Below are 21,460 nucleotides of genomic sequence, written 5' to 3'. Positions count from 1 at the left end.
ATTGGTGATGCATTAAGTTGTAGATCACTGTCTCTCTGCTTCACCATAACCTTTCATCATCCAACATGATATCACCTCCTCCAATGTACCCTCCCTGACAAAAGAGCTTTTTTTTTTGTCTTTCAAGTACTTGGTGACTCTGTCTGTGCAGGTGCCACTTGAAAACACCCAGTTCACTGCTAAGTGGTTGGCATTTGGAAGGGCATCCAGCTGTAAAAACCTTGCCAAAATTGACCTCGCCTGTGCTTGTACTGTGTAAAAAGCACTAAGTCCACTCTGCTGAGTGGTTGGTGTTAGGAAGGGCCTCCAGCCGTAAAAAGTCTGGTGCAGGTTTCTACCTGGCTGGCACTTGTCAAACCGTCCTACCCATACCTGCATGGAAGGTGGATGTTAAACAATGATGATGATGAAATTCTTTATTTATAATAGTTAACTCCACCTACAGAAGATGTATCATAATTACCTAATAGCAAATATGACCAGCACCGTTTGAGGAAGTGACATGCCATTGAGAAAAAAGACAGACTTTTTTGTTTTGAGCCAACAAGACAGTCGTGCACACATGTTTCTGCGTCAATAGTTGCCATCAGAGAAAAAAGTTGAGTTGTGTGAATTTTCTGAAACTCTGCTCCCCAACTCCTTGGAAAAATTCTTTTCTATAAATCCCTATATACTCTGAACACAACATCAAACCGGTATTTGTTGAAAATTTCGTTAAAAAGTATAAATTTTTCTGGAAGTTATGAGGCAACAAAGTTGGGGGTGGTTATACCATAAAAATCTAGCCTGTTGTCACAAGAATTATAGACACAAGAGTGGCTGTGTGGTAAGTAGCTTGCTTACCAACCACATGGTTCCAGGTTCAGTCCTACTGGGTGGCACCTTAGGTAAGTGTCTTCTACTATAGCCTCAGGTCAACCAAAGCATTGTGAGTGCATTTGGTAGACAGAAACTGAAAGAAGCCCGTCATGTATATGGTTAGAGCATTGATCTTATGACTGTGAGGTTGTGAGTTCGAGCCGGGCTGCGTGTTGTGTTCTTGAGCAAGATACTTTATTTCACGTTGCTCCAGTTAACTCTGCTGTAGAAATGAGTTACGACATCACTAGTACCAAGCTGTACTGGCTTTTGCCTTTCCCTTGGATAACATCGGTGGCGTGGAGAGGGGAGGCTGGTATGCATGGGCGACTGCTGGTCTTCCATAAACAACTTTGCCTTGACTTGTGTCTTGGCGGGGAACTTTCTAGGTGCAATCCCATGGTCAGTCATGACTGAAGGAGGTCTCTGTATATGTGTGTGTGTGTGTGTGTGTGTGTGTGTGTGTGTGTGTGTGTATGTGTTTGTGACTGTGTTTGTCTCCCACTATCGCTTGACAACCGATGTTAGTGTGTTTACGCCCCCGTAACTTAGCGGTTCGGTAATAGAGACCGATAGAATAAGTACTAGGCTTACAAAGAATAAGTCCTGGGTCGATTTGTTCGACTAAAGGTGGTACTCTAGTATGGCCGCAGTCAAATGAGTGAAACAAATAAAAGAAAAAATGTGTCTCTGTGTTTGTGTTAGCCCCCCACCCACCTTTTGACAACCGGTGTATGCTATTCGTGTAACTTAGCAGTTGCGCAAAAGAAACCGATAGAAAAAGTAACAGGCTTAAAAAAAAAAAAAAATACTTGGGGTCGATTGGTTAACTAAAACCTTTCAAGACAGTGCCCCACCATGGCCGAAGTCCAATGACAAACAAGATAAAAGATTAATATATAACTACGTTAGGGCGGCGAGCTGGCAGAATCGTTGGTAAATTACCCTAACCCTGACCCTAAAACCCTAATCCTAACACCCTAGTGAAGATCGTGCGGGTGTTAATCTGAAAATTTACCGAATCGTTAGCATGCTGGGCAAAACGCCTAGCGACATTTCGACCACCTTTGAACCATGAGGGTTCAAATTCCTCCAAAGTCGACTTTCGATAAAATAAGCACCATTTGAACACTAGGGTCGATGTAATCGACTTACCACCTCCCCCAAAATTGCTGGCCTTGTGCCAACATTTGAAATCATTATATAACCGCATCAAGGCAGCGAACTGAGAAAAATGTTAGCACCCTGGGCAAATTGCTTAGCAGCATTTCATCCGCTTTTACGTTCGGAGTTCACATTTCCCGAGATCTACTTTGGTTTTCATCTATTCGGAGTCGATAAAATAAGCTCCAGTTGAGCTCTAAGGACGACGTAATCGAATTTCTCCCTTTCTCGAAATTATTGGCCTTACGCCAACCTTTATAACTATTATATAATTGCATTCTCCTCATAGATTTTACTTTCACTTCTTAACTGAAGGGTAGATAACTCGTACGAAATGAGTCAGCAAGATTAGAGAGCTCTTCTGCTTCTGCGACATAAATTCAACATGGATCCCGGTCAGGAATCTTTGGTGGAACAATTTATTAAAGTCACTGAAGTAGACAGAGATCGAGCCAAATTTTTCCTTGAGTCTTCATCATGGGATTTAGAAGTATTTACATATTTTTTTATATATACCGTACAAACATTGAAGTATTATATGGATAATATCTTTTGTTTTTAAATAATTTTCATTCCAACGTATCTTCTATTGTCTAAATGTATGAATGTGTGTGTAGGGGGTATGTTTATACCTCTCTCTCTCTCTCTTCTATATATATATATATATATATATATATATATATATATATATATATATACATATATATATATATATGTGTGTGTAGGTTATACGTTTATATGTGTGTGTTTATATATATCCACACATAGGTTGTATTTTGTGTGTTCATCTGTGTGTATATAGTGTTACTAATCGAGAGGCGACTAAGGTAAGACCAGTACTGGACTGAGTACTTTACCAAAAGTAGAATGGAAATGAATTATCATATCGAACCAATTAATCAATCATTCAATCTCTCTCAAATTTCATATATATATATATATGTATGTATGTATATATATATATATATATATATATATTGTGTGTGTCCGTGTGAGTATGTCTGAGATCCAGAAAAAACACCAATTGGTTAAAAAAATTCATTAGACAAAAGCCGTCATTTATAAAGCAGAGAAAGACAACATAGATACTGTTTGATTGTAGATATTTCAACAAAATATTCAGTCTGCTTCTCAAGGAAAAACAAATTAATGTAATGTATTCAACAGTGAAAGCATTATATTAAACCAAGAGTAAATAAATTAATCATAAATGAATTAAAAAAGAACAAAAAAACTATTTTAATTACTACGTACTTGGGTTTTTTTAATAGCGAGGTTTTGTCGTAGTGTTGTGTATTATTTTTCATATCAGCTGTCGACTGGAGATCGTAACGATTTGCGTTACCTTCCGAAAGCATCGCTTCCAAACCGCAGTGATATTAATAGGGAATGTTTCGGTTCTTATAACGAACACAGTAGCACGTTTGTTTACTCTTGTCTACACAACCATCTCACTTATTTGGGTGCCAGTGTAACCACCTCAACCTTGCAGCAACTGTTTTGTTTTCTAATTGCAGAATATTTTTCGTTCTAAGTTTCAATATTTCTCACATATAAAGCGGTGAACTGGTAGAAACGTTAGCACGTCGGGCAAAATGCTTAGCGGCATTTTGTCCGTCTTTAGGTTGTGAGTTCAAACGACGCCGAAGTCGACTTTACCTTTCAACCTTTCGGAATCGATAAAATATGTAACCAGTTGAACACCGAAATCAATGTAATCGGCTTACTCCCTGCCCTGAAATTGCTGGCCCTGTGCCAGCCTTTGAAATCAGTATATAACCGCATTATACAGTCGTAATCTAAATACGATTTTACTTTCACTTCTGTCCTATTTCTCTTGTAAACTACTGCACTACTAATTTTCCTTAGTCCAAATACCACCCAAATAGACATTGTAGGCCTAGTTATAACCCCCACAACACCCCATTTCTTTTTGAAGCACTCTACACTTCCATTGTTGTACGCTAGATGATCCCTGAAGTCCTTCATAGTTTAGACCAGTGGTTCCCAACCTGTACTCCACGGACCCCAGGTTGTACTAGGGGTCCATGAATTAAATTCAAAATTTCATTGGCTCCTGTGCAGGTGGCACGTTAAAAACACCATTTTGAGCATGGCCCTTACCAGTACCGCCTGACTGGCCCTCGTGCTGGTGACACATAAAAGCACCCACTACTTTCTAGGAGTGGTTGGCATTAGGAAGGGCATCCAGCTGTAGAAACTCTGCCAGATCAGATTGGAGCCTGGTGCAGCCATCTAGTTCGCCAGTCCTCTGTCACAATTAGTGACAATTAAATTTTACCTTTATGGTTTTATATTGTGCTTAATTTCTTCTATAATTCTTATGTATGTATATATATATATATATATATATATATATATATATATATGGAAAAAAAGTCAAGGTAGAAAATGCTAAAATAATTTTATAAAAAACATTTCAGTACCGGTTTCAGTCATTGAGACTTTTTCAACTCTAATTATAGAAAACAATTAAATTTTGTAAAATTAAAAGAAAATTTTCTTAAAAGAATATTTGCATAGTATTCAAATACAAGGGACATTTTCCTTGTTTCTGCCTGTTTCTGTCTCTCATGTTTACTCTTGTGGGTTCGAGGTCGTTGTGAATTCTTAGTAGGGAAGAAGAAGGGAGTGCCATGATAGTAGTAGGATGTTAAATGGTCAAGTGCCCTGAAAGTGACCCGTTGTGGATGGTAGTAGTGATTAAATTCTTGAGATGTCTCTTTTGAATGTTTTCTTTATAAAATTTGTGTAGGTGTTATTCTAAACAGCAATAGTGGTAAAGTTAGGAAGGAGGTGGCAGAGAGGAAGAAGACGAAGAAGAATGAGAAAGAGAAGGGAGAATAAGAAGAAATGTAGGTAGTATGATAGTAGTAGGGTGTTAAATGGTCAAGTGACCTAAAAGTGGATTGTTATGGATTATAGCAGTGATTGGGACTGTTTTTTAATGAATTCTTGGGAATCTCTTGAGTGTATCATTTCTAATATTTGCATGTGTGTTTGTGTTATTCTAAGGCCATGGTGGATGTTTGTTGTAGACGCGTTCAAAAGGGGTCTGTATTTTGTAATAAAGAAAGTCTCTTTACTAATTCGTTGGCTACAGGTTGTATCGTCTCTGAATTGGTAGAGGGGAAAAATTCTGAAGCTTGGATTTTTGTTATTGGCGCAAATGTCGATATGTTGGCTGAATGCTATTTTTCTGTTTTGGGGGTTTTGATCTGGGATTTGTGCTGAGCCATTCTTTTACGTAGACTGTTTTTGTTTGGCCTATGTATTGCTCTTGACACCCAGAGCAAGTTAGTGCGTATATCAGGTTCTCCGAAGCACATGTGAAGCTGCTTTTCACTGTGAAACGTTGTCCCTATTTGAAGGAGAACTCTGATCCCTCAACTAAATTGATGCATATCCCACAGTTGGGTCTTCCGCATTTTTTTCCTGACAGCTTCAGTGTTGTTGAGCGTATTCGGGCTTGTGTTAGGAGATTTCATTGGGATGTCTCTTGCTTTTTATGATGGTGTGCGTTTGGTGGATTAAATTCATTCTGTGGTCCCTTTTTAGTAGGGGAATGTTTTGGAGGATGGTGTCGAAGGCTTCATTGTTAAGAGAGTTGTGTTTGGAGATGTATGGTAGGGTGTTCGGTTGTAAATCCTTCTTTAATTTGGGATGTCTGAGTTTGTGGATGTTGAGTTGAAGGGCACGTTGAAAGCATATGTCAATTAGTGAAGGTCGGTAGTTCCTGGTGATGAGTGTATCCTTTAGTTCATGTAGTTGTGTGTCTCTGGTGTTTGCATTAGAAACTATAGTACATATCCTTTTTGCTAGGTTGAAGGGGATATTCATTCCGGGGTGGCATGAGTTGAATGGTAGATATTGGTTGGAGTCTGTGTGCTTATAATATATATCTGTTTCTATTATGTTAGATTTCTTAATGAGTATGTAGAGGAAGGGAAGTTGTTGATGGATATTCTCCATTGTGAATTGAATGTTTACTTCAAGTTCATTTAAAAGTGCTTGGAATTCTTTAAGTTTCTCTATATTTTCATCCCAAAGAATGAAACGATCATCCAGGTATCTCTTCCAGTTATTTTCTATGTAGAGAGAGAATGGGTTGCCATATTTTTCTAGAACCTTACGATAAAGACTAATTTCTAGATATCCCATGACTAGGTTAGCAAAGGAGGGGGCCATTCTTGTACCCATCGCAGTCCCCGATTTTTGTCGAGAGGTTTTTGTCTTTGAAGACGAAGTAATTATTTTCCAGGATGAATTTTAGCCCTTCTATCACAAGTTCTTTTTTGATGCAATGTGGGAGTTTGTTGGCGTATATATATATATATATATATATATATATATATATATATATATATATATATATATATATATATATATATATATGTGTGAATGTAACATATATGTATGTATATGTGTGTGTGTGTCAGTGTCCCCTGACCAGCTCTCGTGTCAGCGGCATGTAAGTTGGTGTTGCAGATCATTAGGTCATTCGCATCACAGAACTCCAGTAGCCTTGTTCCCTCCCTGTTTTGGGAACCAATTCCATGGCCCCCATGTGCATCGTGGACGATATCTGGGTGCTGCCCAATATGTACATTGAAATCACCAATCACAAAGATGGAGTCATTGTCATTTGTCTTTGAGGTAACCTGCAGAAGAATATCATAAAAGTGGTCCTTTTGTTCATTTGGCAGACCCACTTGAGGGCCATGGGCAGAGATAATTGTTGCTGTATTACTCTGCAAAACTAACCCAAATATCACTGTTTCTCTGGAAATTTGCAGTTGGTGTCAGGATCTTGTAGGTTTCAACGTCTAGGGAGCAGACTTTGGTATCAGTATTGTGCTGCAAATGCATTGTGGGATATTCTGTTGCTGTAAGAGGAAAGCTCTGACTGATGTTTTGCTTAGTCACTTATAATTTTCTTTGTTTACACCCCCTTTTTAAATACCTAGGTTTTTTTGTACCACTAATTACATGGAGAGGGAGACAGAGACCATTGATGCAAAGATCTTGGGTTTGAAGAACAGTTTTTCCACATTCAGTTGTTAATAGCAAAACATGTTTTGATTTCAGAATTCTAAATATTTCAAGCATAGATCTTTAGATAATCCACAGAGAATTTATAGGTAATATAAGTGTGTTCTGCTGTTGCAGACTCTATGACATAGCCAGTGGATTTGGGGCCAAAATAATCAGACGTACAGGTAGCATGTCACCTTGGTATATTTCCATTGAAATATTAATAACACTGGAGACAGTAATTCCATTTTCAGTTAAAAGAACCACTTCTTAGCTTTTCAATATCGGAGGTAGCAGGCACTTCTGCCTTGTGTATTGACTTTGAGAGCGATGAGTTGGAAATGGAATCTAATGCCATTCTGTCATTAAACCTTTAGCATTCAGATTATTCTGTCCAATGAAATGCTTATTTATTTATTCACATTGTCTCGAATTAATCATGCATGATCTCATAGCTTCAAGATTTTGATGGTGTGTTTGATATTTTTAGAATGACATTGTAGGTTAGGAATGAGGTGCCATATTTGACCAGTTTGAACATAAAACAGGTAGGCTACTTGGGCCTCATACGGTCACTGTAAATGCTAAGGGATTAAACCACACAATCGCAAGGTTTCTGAGGTATCTTCTTATCTCAGACAACACAGCTTTATTTAACAAAAGAAGAGGTGAGTCTCCTTCCAGACCATTTATAGTTTGTATGGTAGCAAATGTTGTTTATATATATATATATATATATATATATATACATCTACACTCTCTGAGTGGTTGGCGTTAGGAAGGGCATCCAGCTGTAGAAACTCTGCCAAATCAGACTGGAGCCTGGTGTTGCCATCCGGTTTCACCAGTCCTCAGTCAAATCGTCCAACCCATGCTAGCATGGAAGGCGGACGTTAAACGATGATGATGATGATGATATGTGACACCCATGTAAATCACAAATATATTATCTGCTATGGTGATAGCCTAATTTATGACTGCTTTATGTAGTACCAGAATATTTAATGCTATTGATTGGGGAAGGGGATTGTGTGCATCTCATCTAAGGAGCAGTCAACAGACCATAAAGCAATGTCAGGACACTCTTCTATTTTCCCCCCCACATCCCAAAAGTATAGAAGGAATGAGTTTACATTCCTCTTTCTCTCACTGCTCGGCTTTCTAATACCTTAGGTTTGTCCTGTATTTGTTTAGCTGTGACCAAGTAGACTTGTGATGAGAGGTGTTCCAGCCTTGACCATTCCGTTTTTCCATATAACGGACTATTGCAGTGACAGTGTGTATGCCAAGTGATTAGAGTAATTGATTAGAGGTTGTGAGTTCAATTCCTGGTGGCATATAGTGTCACTGAGCAAGACGCCTTATTTCATACTGTTCCATTCATCTTAGCTGGCAAACATGAGTGGTACCTGTAATACAAAAGGGGTCAGCCTTGTCACATTTTGTGTCATGCTGAATCTCCTTGGGAACTACCTTAAGGGTACATGTGTCTGTGGAGTGCTCAGCCACTTGCATGTTAATGTCATAAGCAGACTTTTCTGTGGATCAGATCAACTGGAACCCTTATCATCGTAACTGATAGACTGCCAGCAAGGTGTGATTTGAGGAAGAATTAGGCTGTAATTTTTAATATTTCAAGCTATCATGTAGAGGTTCACTGGTCAGTTTGTAGTTTTGATTTGTTGAACCTGCAAGGGAGCCAACTTTTGACTGTTTATTCATCATTCGACACAATTCAGAAACAGTTAATCGTCCTTTTTATCCATCCAGTGAATTAACTGATTTAAATTAAGGTGGCCAGTTTAATTAAACCCCCTAGCATTTAAACCAGCCTTATATAGCTAAAATATTCTAGCTGTTTCTTGTTAAATCTGGCCAAATGTGACCTCTCACACCTATCTTATAGTGCCACTCTAAGAATAAGCAAGCAACCACATCATCAAAGTCTCAGAACTATGAGATAGTGCATGATTAATTCAAAACAACATGAATAAATAAAGCATTGCATTTGACAGTAAAGGTTAAGGTAAATAAATTTATTTAAATCATTACCCTTTGAAGGTGGCAAACTGACAGAAACGTTAGCACACTGGGTGAAATGCTTAGCGACATTTCATCTGTCTTTATGTGTGTGTTTGTGTGTGTAATTTCAGTTTCTGTCTACCAAATCCACTCACAGGGCTTTGCTCGGCCTGAGGCTATAGTAAAGACACTTGCCCAAGGTACCACGCAGTGGGCCTGAACTCAGAACCATACGTGGTTGGGAAGCAAACTTCTTACCAGACAGCCATGCTGCGCCTTTGCATTTGCGCCAGGTTTTAAATGTTCTATATCAATAAAAATGGAAGACATTCATCAAATGCTGCCCCAAAGCAGAATACTAAATCAGCTTTTTTTGATGACCAGTAGTAGATTAGTCAGTCACAATTTGTATTTTTGATTACTGAAAGTGACTTTTTCAGCATTTCCCACATGATGTACATTATTTGTACATGACTTGCGAAGACTTATTGGGGCAAGCGAAAGCGAAATCGTGATGGCACCTGTGCCCAGCGTCACCTTTCTGGCACTTGTGCCCTGTGGCATGTGGAAGGACTTTCGAGTGAGATCGTTGCCAGTGCCCCTGGACTCGCTCTTGTGCGGGTGGCACATAAAATACACCATTTTGAGCGTAGCCGTTGCCGCCTGACTGGCCTTTGTGACGGTAGCACGTAAAAAGCACCCACTACACTCTCTGAGTGGTTGGCGTTAGGAAGGGCATCCAGCTGTAGAAACTCTGCCAAATCAGATTGGAGCCTGGTGTAGCCATCTGGTTTCACCAGTCCTCAGTCAAATCGTCCAACCCATGCTAGCATGGAAAGTGGATGTTAAACGACGATGATGAGGAGGAGGAGGAGGACTAAGGCGGCGAGCTGGCAGAATCGTTAGCACGCCGGGTGAAATGCTTAGCGGTATTTCGTCTGCCGCTACATTCTGAGTTCAAATTCTGCCACGGTTGACTTTGCCTTTCATCCTTTTGGGCTCAATAAATTAAGTGCCAGTTGTGTACTGGGGTTGATCTAATTGACTGGCTCCCTCCCCCAAAATTTCGGGCCTTGTGTCTAGAGTAGAAAAGAAAGCATTACCTTTTGCTATCTTACAAGCCTTTTCTTTGGTTTACGTCGTCTAAAATCTGCAATAGTCGTTCTCAACCATTTTTCATCTCTGGAACTTTGATTACCATTTTATTCTGGTGGACCCCCATAGCCATTCAGTGTGTAAAAACTAGTTTTGTAGAAACTTCTTTCAAAATTCCTATTTTGTTTATCACACATTCCCTTGTGTAAGCCAAACTATGTAAAATATCAGAGAAAGAAACCTGTTTCTTGCAATAGATACAACTAAAAAAAAACAAAACATTTTTAATGGACCATAAAATACTACTTGTGGACCCATTTTACTATTTTGGTTGCATGGACCCCGCCCAAGATCTTATATGGTCCTCAGTTGAGAGCCACTGATCTACAATCATCTTCTTGTAAATGCATTTTCTTCATTAGCCATTGTTCATTGACGTATTTTCTTGTCAATTCAACCATGCCTTGCATACATTTATCAGTGCATTTGAAACTCCGGATCTTTTTTAAAACGGGGGCCACATTTTTCATTAATGTTTTACGTAGTGTTTTTGGTACCGAAAGACTTTCAAACTTTGTATACTTATCTATTTTGTGTTCTAGAACAGAAAAATATTTTTGTATTCGAATTTATTTCATGTAAAAAATTATCTTATTTCAATAATTTCAACCAATCACTGACAAGTATTCAGTTGTTTACATTTACTCCTTTGGCTGATTAAGCGGTGTAAAGCGTATTTAATCTCCATAGCTTCGTTTTGCTTTTTTCTTTTTAAATTTGCTGTTTTACCCTAACCCTAACCCTAACACCGATAGAATTGTTTCAGAATCGTTTGTTTATGTAGTCGGCACTTAATGTATATCGGCTGAATGGACGTCAGTGATTGGTTGAAATTACAGAAATACGACAACTTTAACATGGAATAACTTAGGGATTTCTTTTTTTTTTAAGAAGACTAAGAGAAAAAGATGTTTTATATGACACATTCTACCAGTGTTCCAAGTTTCAAAGTGTTTCGTTAATGAAAAATGTGGCCCCCGTTTTAAAAAAGATCCGAAACTCCTTTACTTCAGCTCAAGTCAACCAACTTGCGGCAAGTTAAGTTTATTATCCCTTTCCTGTCATTCCAGCTTGCCATGGAGAGTTTTTACAAAGATGACCAAGAACCTGATATGTACGATATGTTTCCATCTGCACCTATACCTGAAGCTACGAAACCACCTTCGGGACCGGCATTTGATCCTACTCCAGTGACCCAAGAAGGAAACCCTCGGTTAGTTTGTTAGAGTTTGCTCTCCTTTATATAAACAGACAACAATGGAAAACAGCTTTGTCTAACTCTTTAGCATTTAAACCATCCTTATCTGGTCCAAATATTATCGCTGTTTTATGTTCACCCCAGCCAGATCTGGCCTCCCACACCTACCCTACAGTGTCATTCTACAGAGTGTACTGGGTGCTTTTTACATGGTATCAACATGATCTAATTTAAAATTCTCCCTCAAAATTTCATGCTGTCTATGTTCCAAATGGCAGCTTAATAATAAAGTTATTTAACTAAATTCTATATTATTTTGAAAATCAATTGAAACAGTGGCAGTATATTTCAAAAGAAATTTGGTAACAAAAGAGTTAAATCAAGACTTAAGGACACAGAATGCTTGTGTTACATAGCCAACTGGAAACGGTGTTTCCAAACAGCAGTAGCATTCTTCCCCTTCCTGGGACTGCCACATTAAGTTGGCAACAAACAATCACTTTATTGTGCTGCTACTGTATAAGTCTCTCTCAGAGATTTAGAGATCCAATATTTTTAATTTTTTAGATCAGTGAATTTATTTCACTTGAAATTCTGTAAGTTTTCAAAGGCGAATAAGCATTGACAGCTAGCAAGCCAAGCTACTCCAGACTGATGAAGAGCAATGACTCTGAAACTAGTCTCCGGATGCTGGCTTTGCTGGGTGGAGGTGCTTATCTCCCTTGTTTGAAGACTTAAGGCCACAGAATGCTTGTGTCACATAGCCAACTGGAAACGGTGTTTCCTGGGGCTAGATAGCAGTAGCATTCTTCCTTTTCCTGAAACTGCCACGTTAAGTTGGCAACAAACCATCACTTTAGGATTATTTTGATTTTATTTTTCTGTTTAACCCATCAGCATTCAAACTGGCCATATCCAGCCAAAATATTCTACCTGTTTTATGCTCAAGCCATTCACACCTATGCTACAAAGTTATTCTAGAAATAACAAATCCCATCATGAAGATCTTGAAGCTATGACATAATGCCTGAATGAACATTGTATTTGACAGAATAATTTGAATGCTAAGGAATTAATCCATTTTTAGAGTTAGTGTATATGGCTACAAGTTCAGCAAGTTGTTATTATTTAGCCCTTGGTCTGTCCTTGTCCTACAGACTTTGATATATATATATATATATATATATATATATATAATACTTGGATGGTATTTCTAACAACTGCAACAACCACTGCGCCATATGCCCACAGGCATATGGCGTAGTGAGTGCGGGCTCCTAACCCCAAGATTCTGAGCTTGATTCCAGGCAGTCACCTGAATAATAATAATAATAATAATAATAATAATAATAATAATAATAATAATAACATTGAAAAATACCTTAGGAATGAGAACCCAGGTTTGAAATTTCCTCAAGACACCTGATGAAAGCTGGAGGGTATATCATCTTGTTAACAACAAACAAGATGAGGACAAATATCCGTGAAATGTAAATAATTCCTCATCTCTTAAATATAGAACAACCACAGAGAGGTTTCCTCCAATTGTTTTACAAGGATACACTCTTATTGAAGTAGTGTATGTTGTATAACCCTTAGGTCAAACGTGATTGAGCAGGACTGTGATCAAACATCATTCACAATAAAATGATGCATGTATATACCTATGTGTCTGTGTTTGTCCCTCACTACCACTTGACAACCAATGTTGGTTTGTTTATGTCCCTGTAACTTAGTGGTTCGGCAAAAAGGAACTAATAGAATAAGTACCAGGCTGTAACAACAAAGAAAAGAAAAAGGCAGTAGGGTCAGTTTGTTTGACTAACCCATTCAAGGCCGTGCCCCATCGTGGCTGCAGTCCAATGACTGAAGCAAGTAAAGAAATTATTTCATTATGTATGCAAAAAAAGGGTTTTTTTTTCTAAATGTATATCGTGTTCTATATGAATGCTTATCAAGACCAAAGAACACTCTTTAACCCTTTCGATATCAACCTGGCTGAAACTGCCTCTGGCTCTGTACTACAAATGCCTTGTTTTCATAAGTTTTGAATTCAAATCTTCCAGCAAACCTTAGTCACAATTTATGTTCCTAACACCAGCTTAATGATAACTAAATTCTTTGCTATATTTAAAATTAATTGAAAGAAACACAGCATATCAACAGAAATACAGTAACAAAAGGGTTAAAATATATAATAGAGAAACAATTCTTAACCCTTTTGATACCAACCTGGCTGAAACCGCCTCTGGCTCTGTAGTATAAATGTCTTGTTTTCATAAGTTTGAATTAAAATCTTCCACCAAACCTTAGTCACAAATTATGTTCCTAACACTAGCTTAATGATAACTAAGTTATTTTACTAAATTCTTTGTTATTTTTAAAATTAATTGAAAGAAGCACAGAGCATCTCAAAATAAATATGGTAACAAAAGGGTTAAGAAAACCAGTATAAGGCAGTTGTATTTGTAGTGATGAGCTTTATTATATTATAAATTATTTATTAACATAGTAAGATCTTTCTTTTGGCAGATTTGCCTCTATCGCTGATATGAGACAAGGAGAAACTGCAGATAGTGATGAGGAAGGACAAGCCTTCTATGCCGGTGGATCTGAACACAGGTATTTTAACAGTAATTCTGTTAGTAAGCAAAATGTAATGAGTATTCCCATTCAAATCTTCTCCTAAACACTTCAATCAGGTTTTCTTGAGATCTATGACCTTCTGCAACTTAACATCATCATCATCATCGTTTGATGTCTGCCTTCCATGCTGGCATGGGCGGGACGATTTGACAAGACTGGCCAAGCAGAAGCCAGCACCAGACTTCTGTGCCTGTTTTGGCAGGATTTTTATAGCTGGATGACCTTCCTCACACCAACCAGTAAGCAGAATGGACTTAGTGCTTTTTATGTGGCACAAGCACAGGCAAGGTTTTTACAGCTGGATGCCCTTCTGAATGCCAACCACTTTACAGTGTGGAATGGGTGCTTTTTAAGTGGCACCTGCTCTGACAGTGTCACCAAGTAACTTGCAAGACAAAAAAAAATCTTTTGAGAGAGGAGGGGGCATTGGAGGATCTTGTGACAGATAATGAAAAGTTATAGTGAGACAGAGAAACAGAAATGGGTGTCTTGCTTTAGAGGAGGTACACGGTTACCTGGCTGGCGAGAGAGAGATCAGGAATGAAGACAGAAACAGGCTTTCTGCCGCAAAGGAGATACATAGTTACCCAACCTGAGGGAAGTGTAGGAAAAAGAGAGAGATTGAGTGGGAGACAGCAGGATAGAGATGGTGGCGAAGTGCCAGGGTATACTCATCCTACATAGATTTTTCACTCCAAACCTGAATCAACAAAGATTTTAAGCCAAACAATATCTGCATCAACTTAATCCATTTAATCTTGTTTCTGTGTCATATTGTGCCTAAAATTACTCTAAACCCTGACCTCCTCAAACAAAAGTTTCAAAAGAAACAGTTTCAGTTTACAGTGTGGACTGGATGCTTTTCACATGGCACCAGCACTGGCAGGGTTACCAAGTAATTTGCAAGACAAAAAAATCTTTTGAGAGGTCCATCGGAAGAAGTTACCTTGTGTCGGATGATGAAAGGTTAGAATGAGACAGAAACAGGTGTCTTGTAGAAGAAGTACAAGATTACTCGGCTGGAGAGAGAGAGAGATCATCATCATCGTTTAATGTCTGTTTTCCATGCTGGCATGGGTTGGACGGTTTGACTGAGGTCTGGAGAGCCAGCTGCTGCACTAGGCTCCAATCTGATCTGGCAATGTTTCTACAGCTGGATGTCTTTCCTAACACCAACCACTCTGAGAGTGTAGTGGGTGCTTTTTATGTGCCACTGCACGAGAGCCAGTCAGAGGGTACTGGCATCGGCCATGTTCTGATGGTGCATTTTACATTCCACTGGCATGAGGGCCAGCTACAGGGTACTGGCATCGGTCACATTCGGTTGGTGCTTTTTACGTGCCACCGGCACGAGGCCAGTCAGAGGGTACTGTCATCAGCCACGTTCAGATGGTGCTTTTTACGTACCACTGGCATGGGAGCCAGTCAGGTGGACCTGGCATCAACTCAAAATAGTTTCTTATTCCTTATGTTAGAAAATTCATTTTCCTGTTCTTACTGTGGTGTGAAGCTGTTTGATAAGAGGAGGACTGAGGACTTGATGGAGATGCTGGGGTTAGAGGAATCAGTGGAACGGCTAGCAAAGACGAATGGAGTGTGGTATGGGCATGTGTTGAAGAGGGATGAGGAGCATGTTCTGAGGAGGGTGCTTGAGTTTGAGGTAAATGGACTGAAAGTGAGGTACACTGAGGAAAAGGTGGAGGGGACAGGTGGTGGAGGAGATTAGGAGGGTTGGCTTGAGAAGGGAGGATGCCCCAAACTGGGCAAGAGGGTGTGAGGGCGGTTACTATGGCATTGAGATAGATCCAGCCACCACCGTTAATGGGGATAAAACAGCGGATGATGATGATTCTGTCCTCTATCAAATTTTGTAAAGGACATGATAATTAATATTTGCAAATTATAATTTGTATATACTAATTATGTAATTATATTGAATAGCAATAATAGTCACATGAGGCAGAGCTTTGTGAACTTGTTAGATGAAATCTGAAGAAACTGAAGCCTCAGACATAATTACCAAAAATAGAGATGGAATATTTTGAATAACAGTTTCAGTATCTGATTCGGCATGTGGTATCACTGAAATATGGATTTTTTTTTTTAAAGTGATAACGACCTGTTTTATATATTAAAGTTACCATTAAGTTTAATAGAATAATTTCATGTAATTTAACTGAATGATAAACAGTGTACAAGAGTAAAATATATATACTTTTTCTTATGCCTTTTCTCATCATCATCATCATCATCATCATCATCACCACCACCACCACCACCATCATCATCCCCACCATCATCACCACCACCACCACCATGTGAAACGATGAGGATGATGATGATAATGATGAACTCTAGTCATCATAGCAATTTGCATTCATTCAATATTTGTGAAGTGTCCTTGCTTCATGCTGTTTTCTTTATAATTTTCAGTGGTCAGCAAGTATTAGGTCCTCCAAAGAAGTTTATGGATTTATTTAAACAAGTTAAAAAGTAAGTACTTCTAAATAATTCTTTGACAGACCGATTTTAATGTCAGTTTTCTACAGTTGCAGTTTGTTTATTGATTTTTTTTCTGTATGAAGCCAGATGTCATATGACAACATTCTGTTTCATAAATCTTTACAGAAATCTCTGGTGAGTCTTGTGCTGTAGTAATAAGTTCTCCAGGATTTATTTACCTACAGAAACTCTTTTCAGTTACTTTGATGGAATGCAAATTTGTGAACCATTCCAATTTTTTTTTTTAAATAGGCAACGGTGTAGCTGTGTGGTAAGAAGTTTGCTTCCAACCACATGATTCTGGGTTCAGTCTCACTGTATACCACCTTGGGCATGTGGTTTCTACTATAGCCTCAAGCTCACAAAAGCCTTGTGAATGGATTTGGTGGAGGAAAACTGTAAGAAGCCTGTCATGTATATATATATATATATATATATATATAGGTTAGTAGAGTTAGCGGTTGGAATAACCATCTAAGGTATAAGAATATCCGTTTTTACTACCAGTGTAAATTACCTATGTTAACCCTGGGCATACATATGCAAGCATATTATGTTCATAGGATACAGGCAATAACAAAATAAACAAGTGTTTATCAGGAATCAAATTTAAATTAAGCAGAAAATGGAGAAAATTCTTGGTCAACAAACAAATTGACTAACATTGATTATTATTTTTTAATACAAAGCTTTATCCCTACTAACAGCCGTTTCTGCTTCCAGTGTCCCTCAGCACTGCCAAAGAAAATTCTGAGAATAATATTTGTCATATTCTATAGCACATCCGATCTGGTACATGGAGCTTCATCAGATTGAAGAAAAATACATATAATAAAAGAAGAGGAGAGAAAGGGACCTTGAGATGAGGAAAGAAGGCTTAATATATTTGACTCATACCATTTTGCAGTGTAACACTTCAAGTCATTAAGCAAATGACTAAACTAGAAAATTAATTGGTGGGTTAATCTTTCTTCAGGGGTAACAGGGTGTATAAATAATAAGAAATAAAATAAATACTTTAGTGTAACGGGATTCACCAATAGGTCGAGAAAAAGAATAGTACTTAAGATTTCATAAATAGTCTTAATTAATATTTACCCAAATAACATGCCTGTAAATTAATTACATTAATATACTTACTGATATATAATAAAAACCAACCACTTATTGTCTGTAATGGGATTGACCAAAGTCCAGCCATCAATTATAATTGGTCAGTTAAATTTAAATTCTAAATTTAACTGACCAATTATATTGATGGCTGGACTTTGGTCAATCCCATTGTATTCAAACTGGCCTGAACCAGTCTGTTACACCTACATCACAAGTGTCTATATTTGGCATATTTTACTTTATGAGTTCAATAAAGGCAACAACACAATGGAAAGTGCAAGCAATATTAATGCAGTATATTGGTATCGGACAATAAGCGTAAGCCAGTGTCAGCAGTGGTTCCAGAAATTCTGAGCTGGAAACTACACCCTAAAATATGAGCTTCATCCTGGAAGATTTGTAGAGCTTAACGAGGATGTCCTGCAAACCCTAGTGAAATAAAACCTTAGCGTAACTGGTGATGAACTAGCAGAGAAGATTGGATTTGGTCATTTGACCATTCATTGACACCAGTGCTAGGAGGAAAATGACCATCTTTGGTTTCAAGACGAAAGGTGTTTTTCCATCTGGATAATACTCGACCACATACAGTGAAGATGACATTCTAAAGGTTGGAGCAATTTGAATGGGAAACAATGCCCCATCTGCCATATTCACCAGACATTGCCCCTTCTGATTATAATCTATTTCGCAGTCTTCAAAATCATTTGGATGGAGTGAAATATGAATTCTGTAGACAGGGTCAGAACAGTACTGGAGAAGTATTTTTCATCACAGACAAATGGATTTTGGTAGAGGAGCCTTGCAAGTCTACCAGATAGATGGAAGAGCATTGTAGAAAATGAAGGAGGGTCTATTTTAGATTTAAAAAAGAACTTTATTTATCTTAATTTTGAAAAATAAAAGTATAAGAAAACTGCATTTTTTATGGGATGCCCCAGTGCCTACATACATCTCTCTCTCTCTCTCTCTCTCTCTCTCTCTCTCTATATATATATATATATATATATATATATATATATATATGTATATATATATATATATATATATATATATATATATATATATATGTATATATATATATATATATATATATATATATATATATGTATATATATATATATATATGTATATATATATATATATATGTATATATATATATATATATGTATATATATATATATATATGTATATATATATGTATATATATATATATATATATATATATATATATATGTATATATATATATATATATATATATATATATCTATATATATCTATATATGTATATATATATATATATATATATATATATGTATATATATATATATATATATATATATATATATATATGTATATATGTATATATATATATATATATATATATATATATATATCATCATCATCATCGTTTAACGTCCGCTTTCCATGCTAGCATGGGTTGGACGATTTGACTGAGGACTGGTGAAACCGGATGGCAACACCAGGCTCCAGTCTGATTTGGCAGAGTTTCTACAGCTGGATGCCCTTCCTAACGCCAACCACTCAGAGAGTGTAGTGGGTGCTTTTACGTGTCACCCGCACAAAAACGGCCACGCTCGAAATGGTGTCTTTTATGTGCCACCCGCACAAGCCAGTCCAGGGGCACTGGCAACGATCTCGCTCGAAAATCCTACAGGAGCCAGTCAGGCGGTACTGGCAACGGCCATGCTCAAAATGGTGCATCTCATGTGCCACCCGCACAAGAACCAGTCCAGGGGCACTGGCAATGATCTTACTTGGCTTGCCGGGTCTTCTCACGCACAGCACATTTCCAAAGGTCTCGGTCCGTAGTCATCGCCTCGGTGAGGCCCAATGTACGAAGGTCTTGCCTCACCACCTCAGCCCAGGTCTTCCTGGGCCTACCTCTTCCACGGGTTCCCTCAACTGTTAGGGTGTGGCACTTTTTCACGCAGCTATCCTCCTCCATTCTCACCACATGTCCATACCAGTGCAATCGTCTCTCTTGCACGCCACAACTGATGCTTCTAATGTTCAGCTTTTCTCTCAAGATACTTACACTCTGACGGGTATTCACATTGACATTACACATCCAACGGAGCATACTGGCTTCATTCCTTGCGAGCTTACGTATGTCCTCAGCAGTTACAGCCCATGTTTCACTGCCATGTAGCATGGTTGTTCGTACGCATGAGTCATACAGTCTGCCTTTTACTCTGAGTGAGAGTCCCTTTGTCGCCAGCAGGGGTAAGAGCTCTCTAAACTTTGCCCAGGCTATTCTTATTCTAGCAGCTACACTTTCAGCGCACCCACCCCCACTACTAACTTGGTCGCCCAGAGAGCGGAAGCTATCGACTACCTCTAGTTTTTCACCCTGGAATGAGATAGAAGTTGTTTCCTGTTTGTTTGCAGTCTTTATTGCACCTGAACATCTGCCACAAACAAAAACTAACTTGCTAGTTAACCTGCCTTTGATGTTGCTGCACCTCTTATGTGTCCATAGCTTGCACCGGGTACATCTTATAGAGTTACTACCTACTCCTTTTCTACATACTGAGCAGGGCCATCTACCTGAAGGGGTTTGTGTTTTATCTACCTTCCTACTTATTAGGATTTTGGTTTTAGCGAGGTTGACTCTAAGGCCCTTCAATTCTAGACCTTTCCTCCACACCTGAAACTTCTCCTCTAGTTCTGATAGTGACTCCGCAATTAGGGCAAGGTCATCAACATAGAGGAGCTCCCAGGGGCAACCTGTCTTGAACTCCTCTGTGATTGCCTGGAGGACTATGGTAAATAATAGGGGGCTGAGGACGGAACCTTGGTGGACCCCTACCTCTACCCGGAATTCATTGCTGTACTCATTTCCAACCCTCACCTTACTGGCAGCATCTCTGTACATGGCTCGCACAGCTCTCACTAACCATTCTTCTATCCCAAGTTTCCTCATTGACCACCAGATAAGGGATCGGGGGACCCTGTCAAAAGCTTTCTCCATGTCAACGAAAGCCAGGTACAGAGGTTTATCCTTTAGCTAGGTATTGCTCCTGCAACTGTCTCACTAGAAATAAGGCATCAGTAGTGCTTTTACCTGGCACGAACCCAAACTACATCTCATCTAAATTGATTCGCTCCCTAATTAGTTGGGCTATGACCCTCTCTGTAACTTTCATAACCTGATCTAACAGCTTGATGCCTCTGTAATTATTTGTATCTAAAGCGTCCCCTTTACCTTTGTAGCAGTTGACTATGATGCTGCTACACCAGTCATTGGGTATGACTCCTTTGTGTATCACCTGGTTCGTAATACGGGTGACTAGGCTATAGCCAACACTGCCAGATATTTTGAGCATCTCTGCAGTGATTCCTGATGGGCCGGGGGCTTTCCCGGTCTTCATACTCTTAATTGCTTTATCTACCCTGGTACTATCAACTCGGATAGCTGGTTCCTCTATTGGGTCGACATACGGCAGGCTCTCTTTCTCCCTTTCATTCTCTTTATTAAGCAATCTATCGTAGTGGCATCTCCAGACCTCTTTCTTTGCATCCTCATTTAATGCAAGCATATATATATATATGTATATATATATATATATATATATATATGTATAATATATATATATATATGTATATATATATATATATAATATATATATATACATATATATATATATACATATATATATATATGTATATATATATATATTATATGATATATATATATATAGTATATATATATATATATATAT

At 38.3% G+C, this 21,460-nt stretch overlaps 1 protein-coding gene across 1 annotated transcript; it reads left to right on the top strand.

Moving 5' to 3' along the window:
* The first annotated feature begins 1,952 nt into the window (after window positions 1–1,952).
* On the top strand, window positions 1,953–17,379 carry LOC106878670 (NSFL1 cofactor p47). Its single transcript, XM_089353123.1, has 6 exons — window positions 1,953–2,512; window positions 11,325–11,467; window positions 13,985–14,074; window positions 16,532–16,591; window positions 16,684–16,735; window positions 17,308–17,379. The coding sequence occupies exons 1-6, from the start codon at window positions 2,408–2,410 to the stop codon at window positions 17,377–17,379; spliced, it is 522 nt and encodes a 173-aa protein (XP_089209249.1). The 5' UTR covers window positions 1,953–2,407.
* Window positions 17,380–21,460: the final 4,081 nt, after the last annotated feature.

The sequence above is a fragment of the Octopus bimaculoides genome, chromosome 5 (genome assembly GCF_046866305.1).
Source record: "Octopus bimaculoides isolate indiv1 chromosome 5, ASM4686630v1, whole genome shotgun sequence".
NCBI lineage: Eukaryota > Metazoa > Mollusca > Cephalopoda > Octopoda > Octopodidae > Octopus > Octopus bimaculoides.
This window is presented reverse-complemented; position numbering and strand designations above follow the sequence as displayed.

What these genes read in the sequence shown, in the direction of transcription:
- LOC106878670 (XM_089353123.1), top strand. Translation starts at nt 2,408, where the DNA reads ATGGATCCCGGTCAGGAATCTTTGGTGGAACAATTTATTAAAGTCACT. An exon ending in CTTCATCATGGGATTTAGAA is followed by an intron (nt 2,513 to 11,324) that starts GTATTTACATAT and finishes CTGTCATTCCAG; the next exon opens with CTTGCCATGGAGAGTTTTTA. An exon ending in TTATTTAAACAAGTTAAAAA is followed by an intron (nt 16,592 to 16,683) that starts GTAAGTACTTCT and finishes TTCTGTATGAAG; the next exon opens with CCAGATGTCATATGACAACA.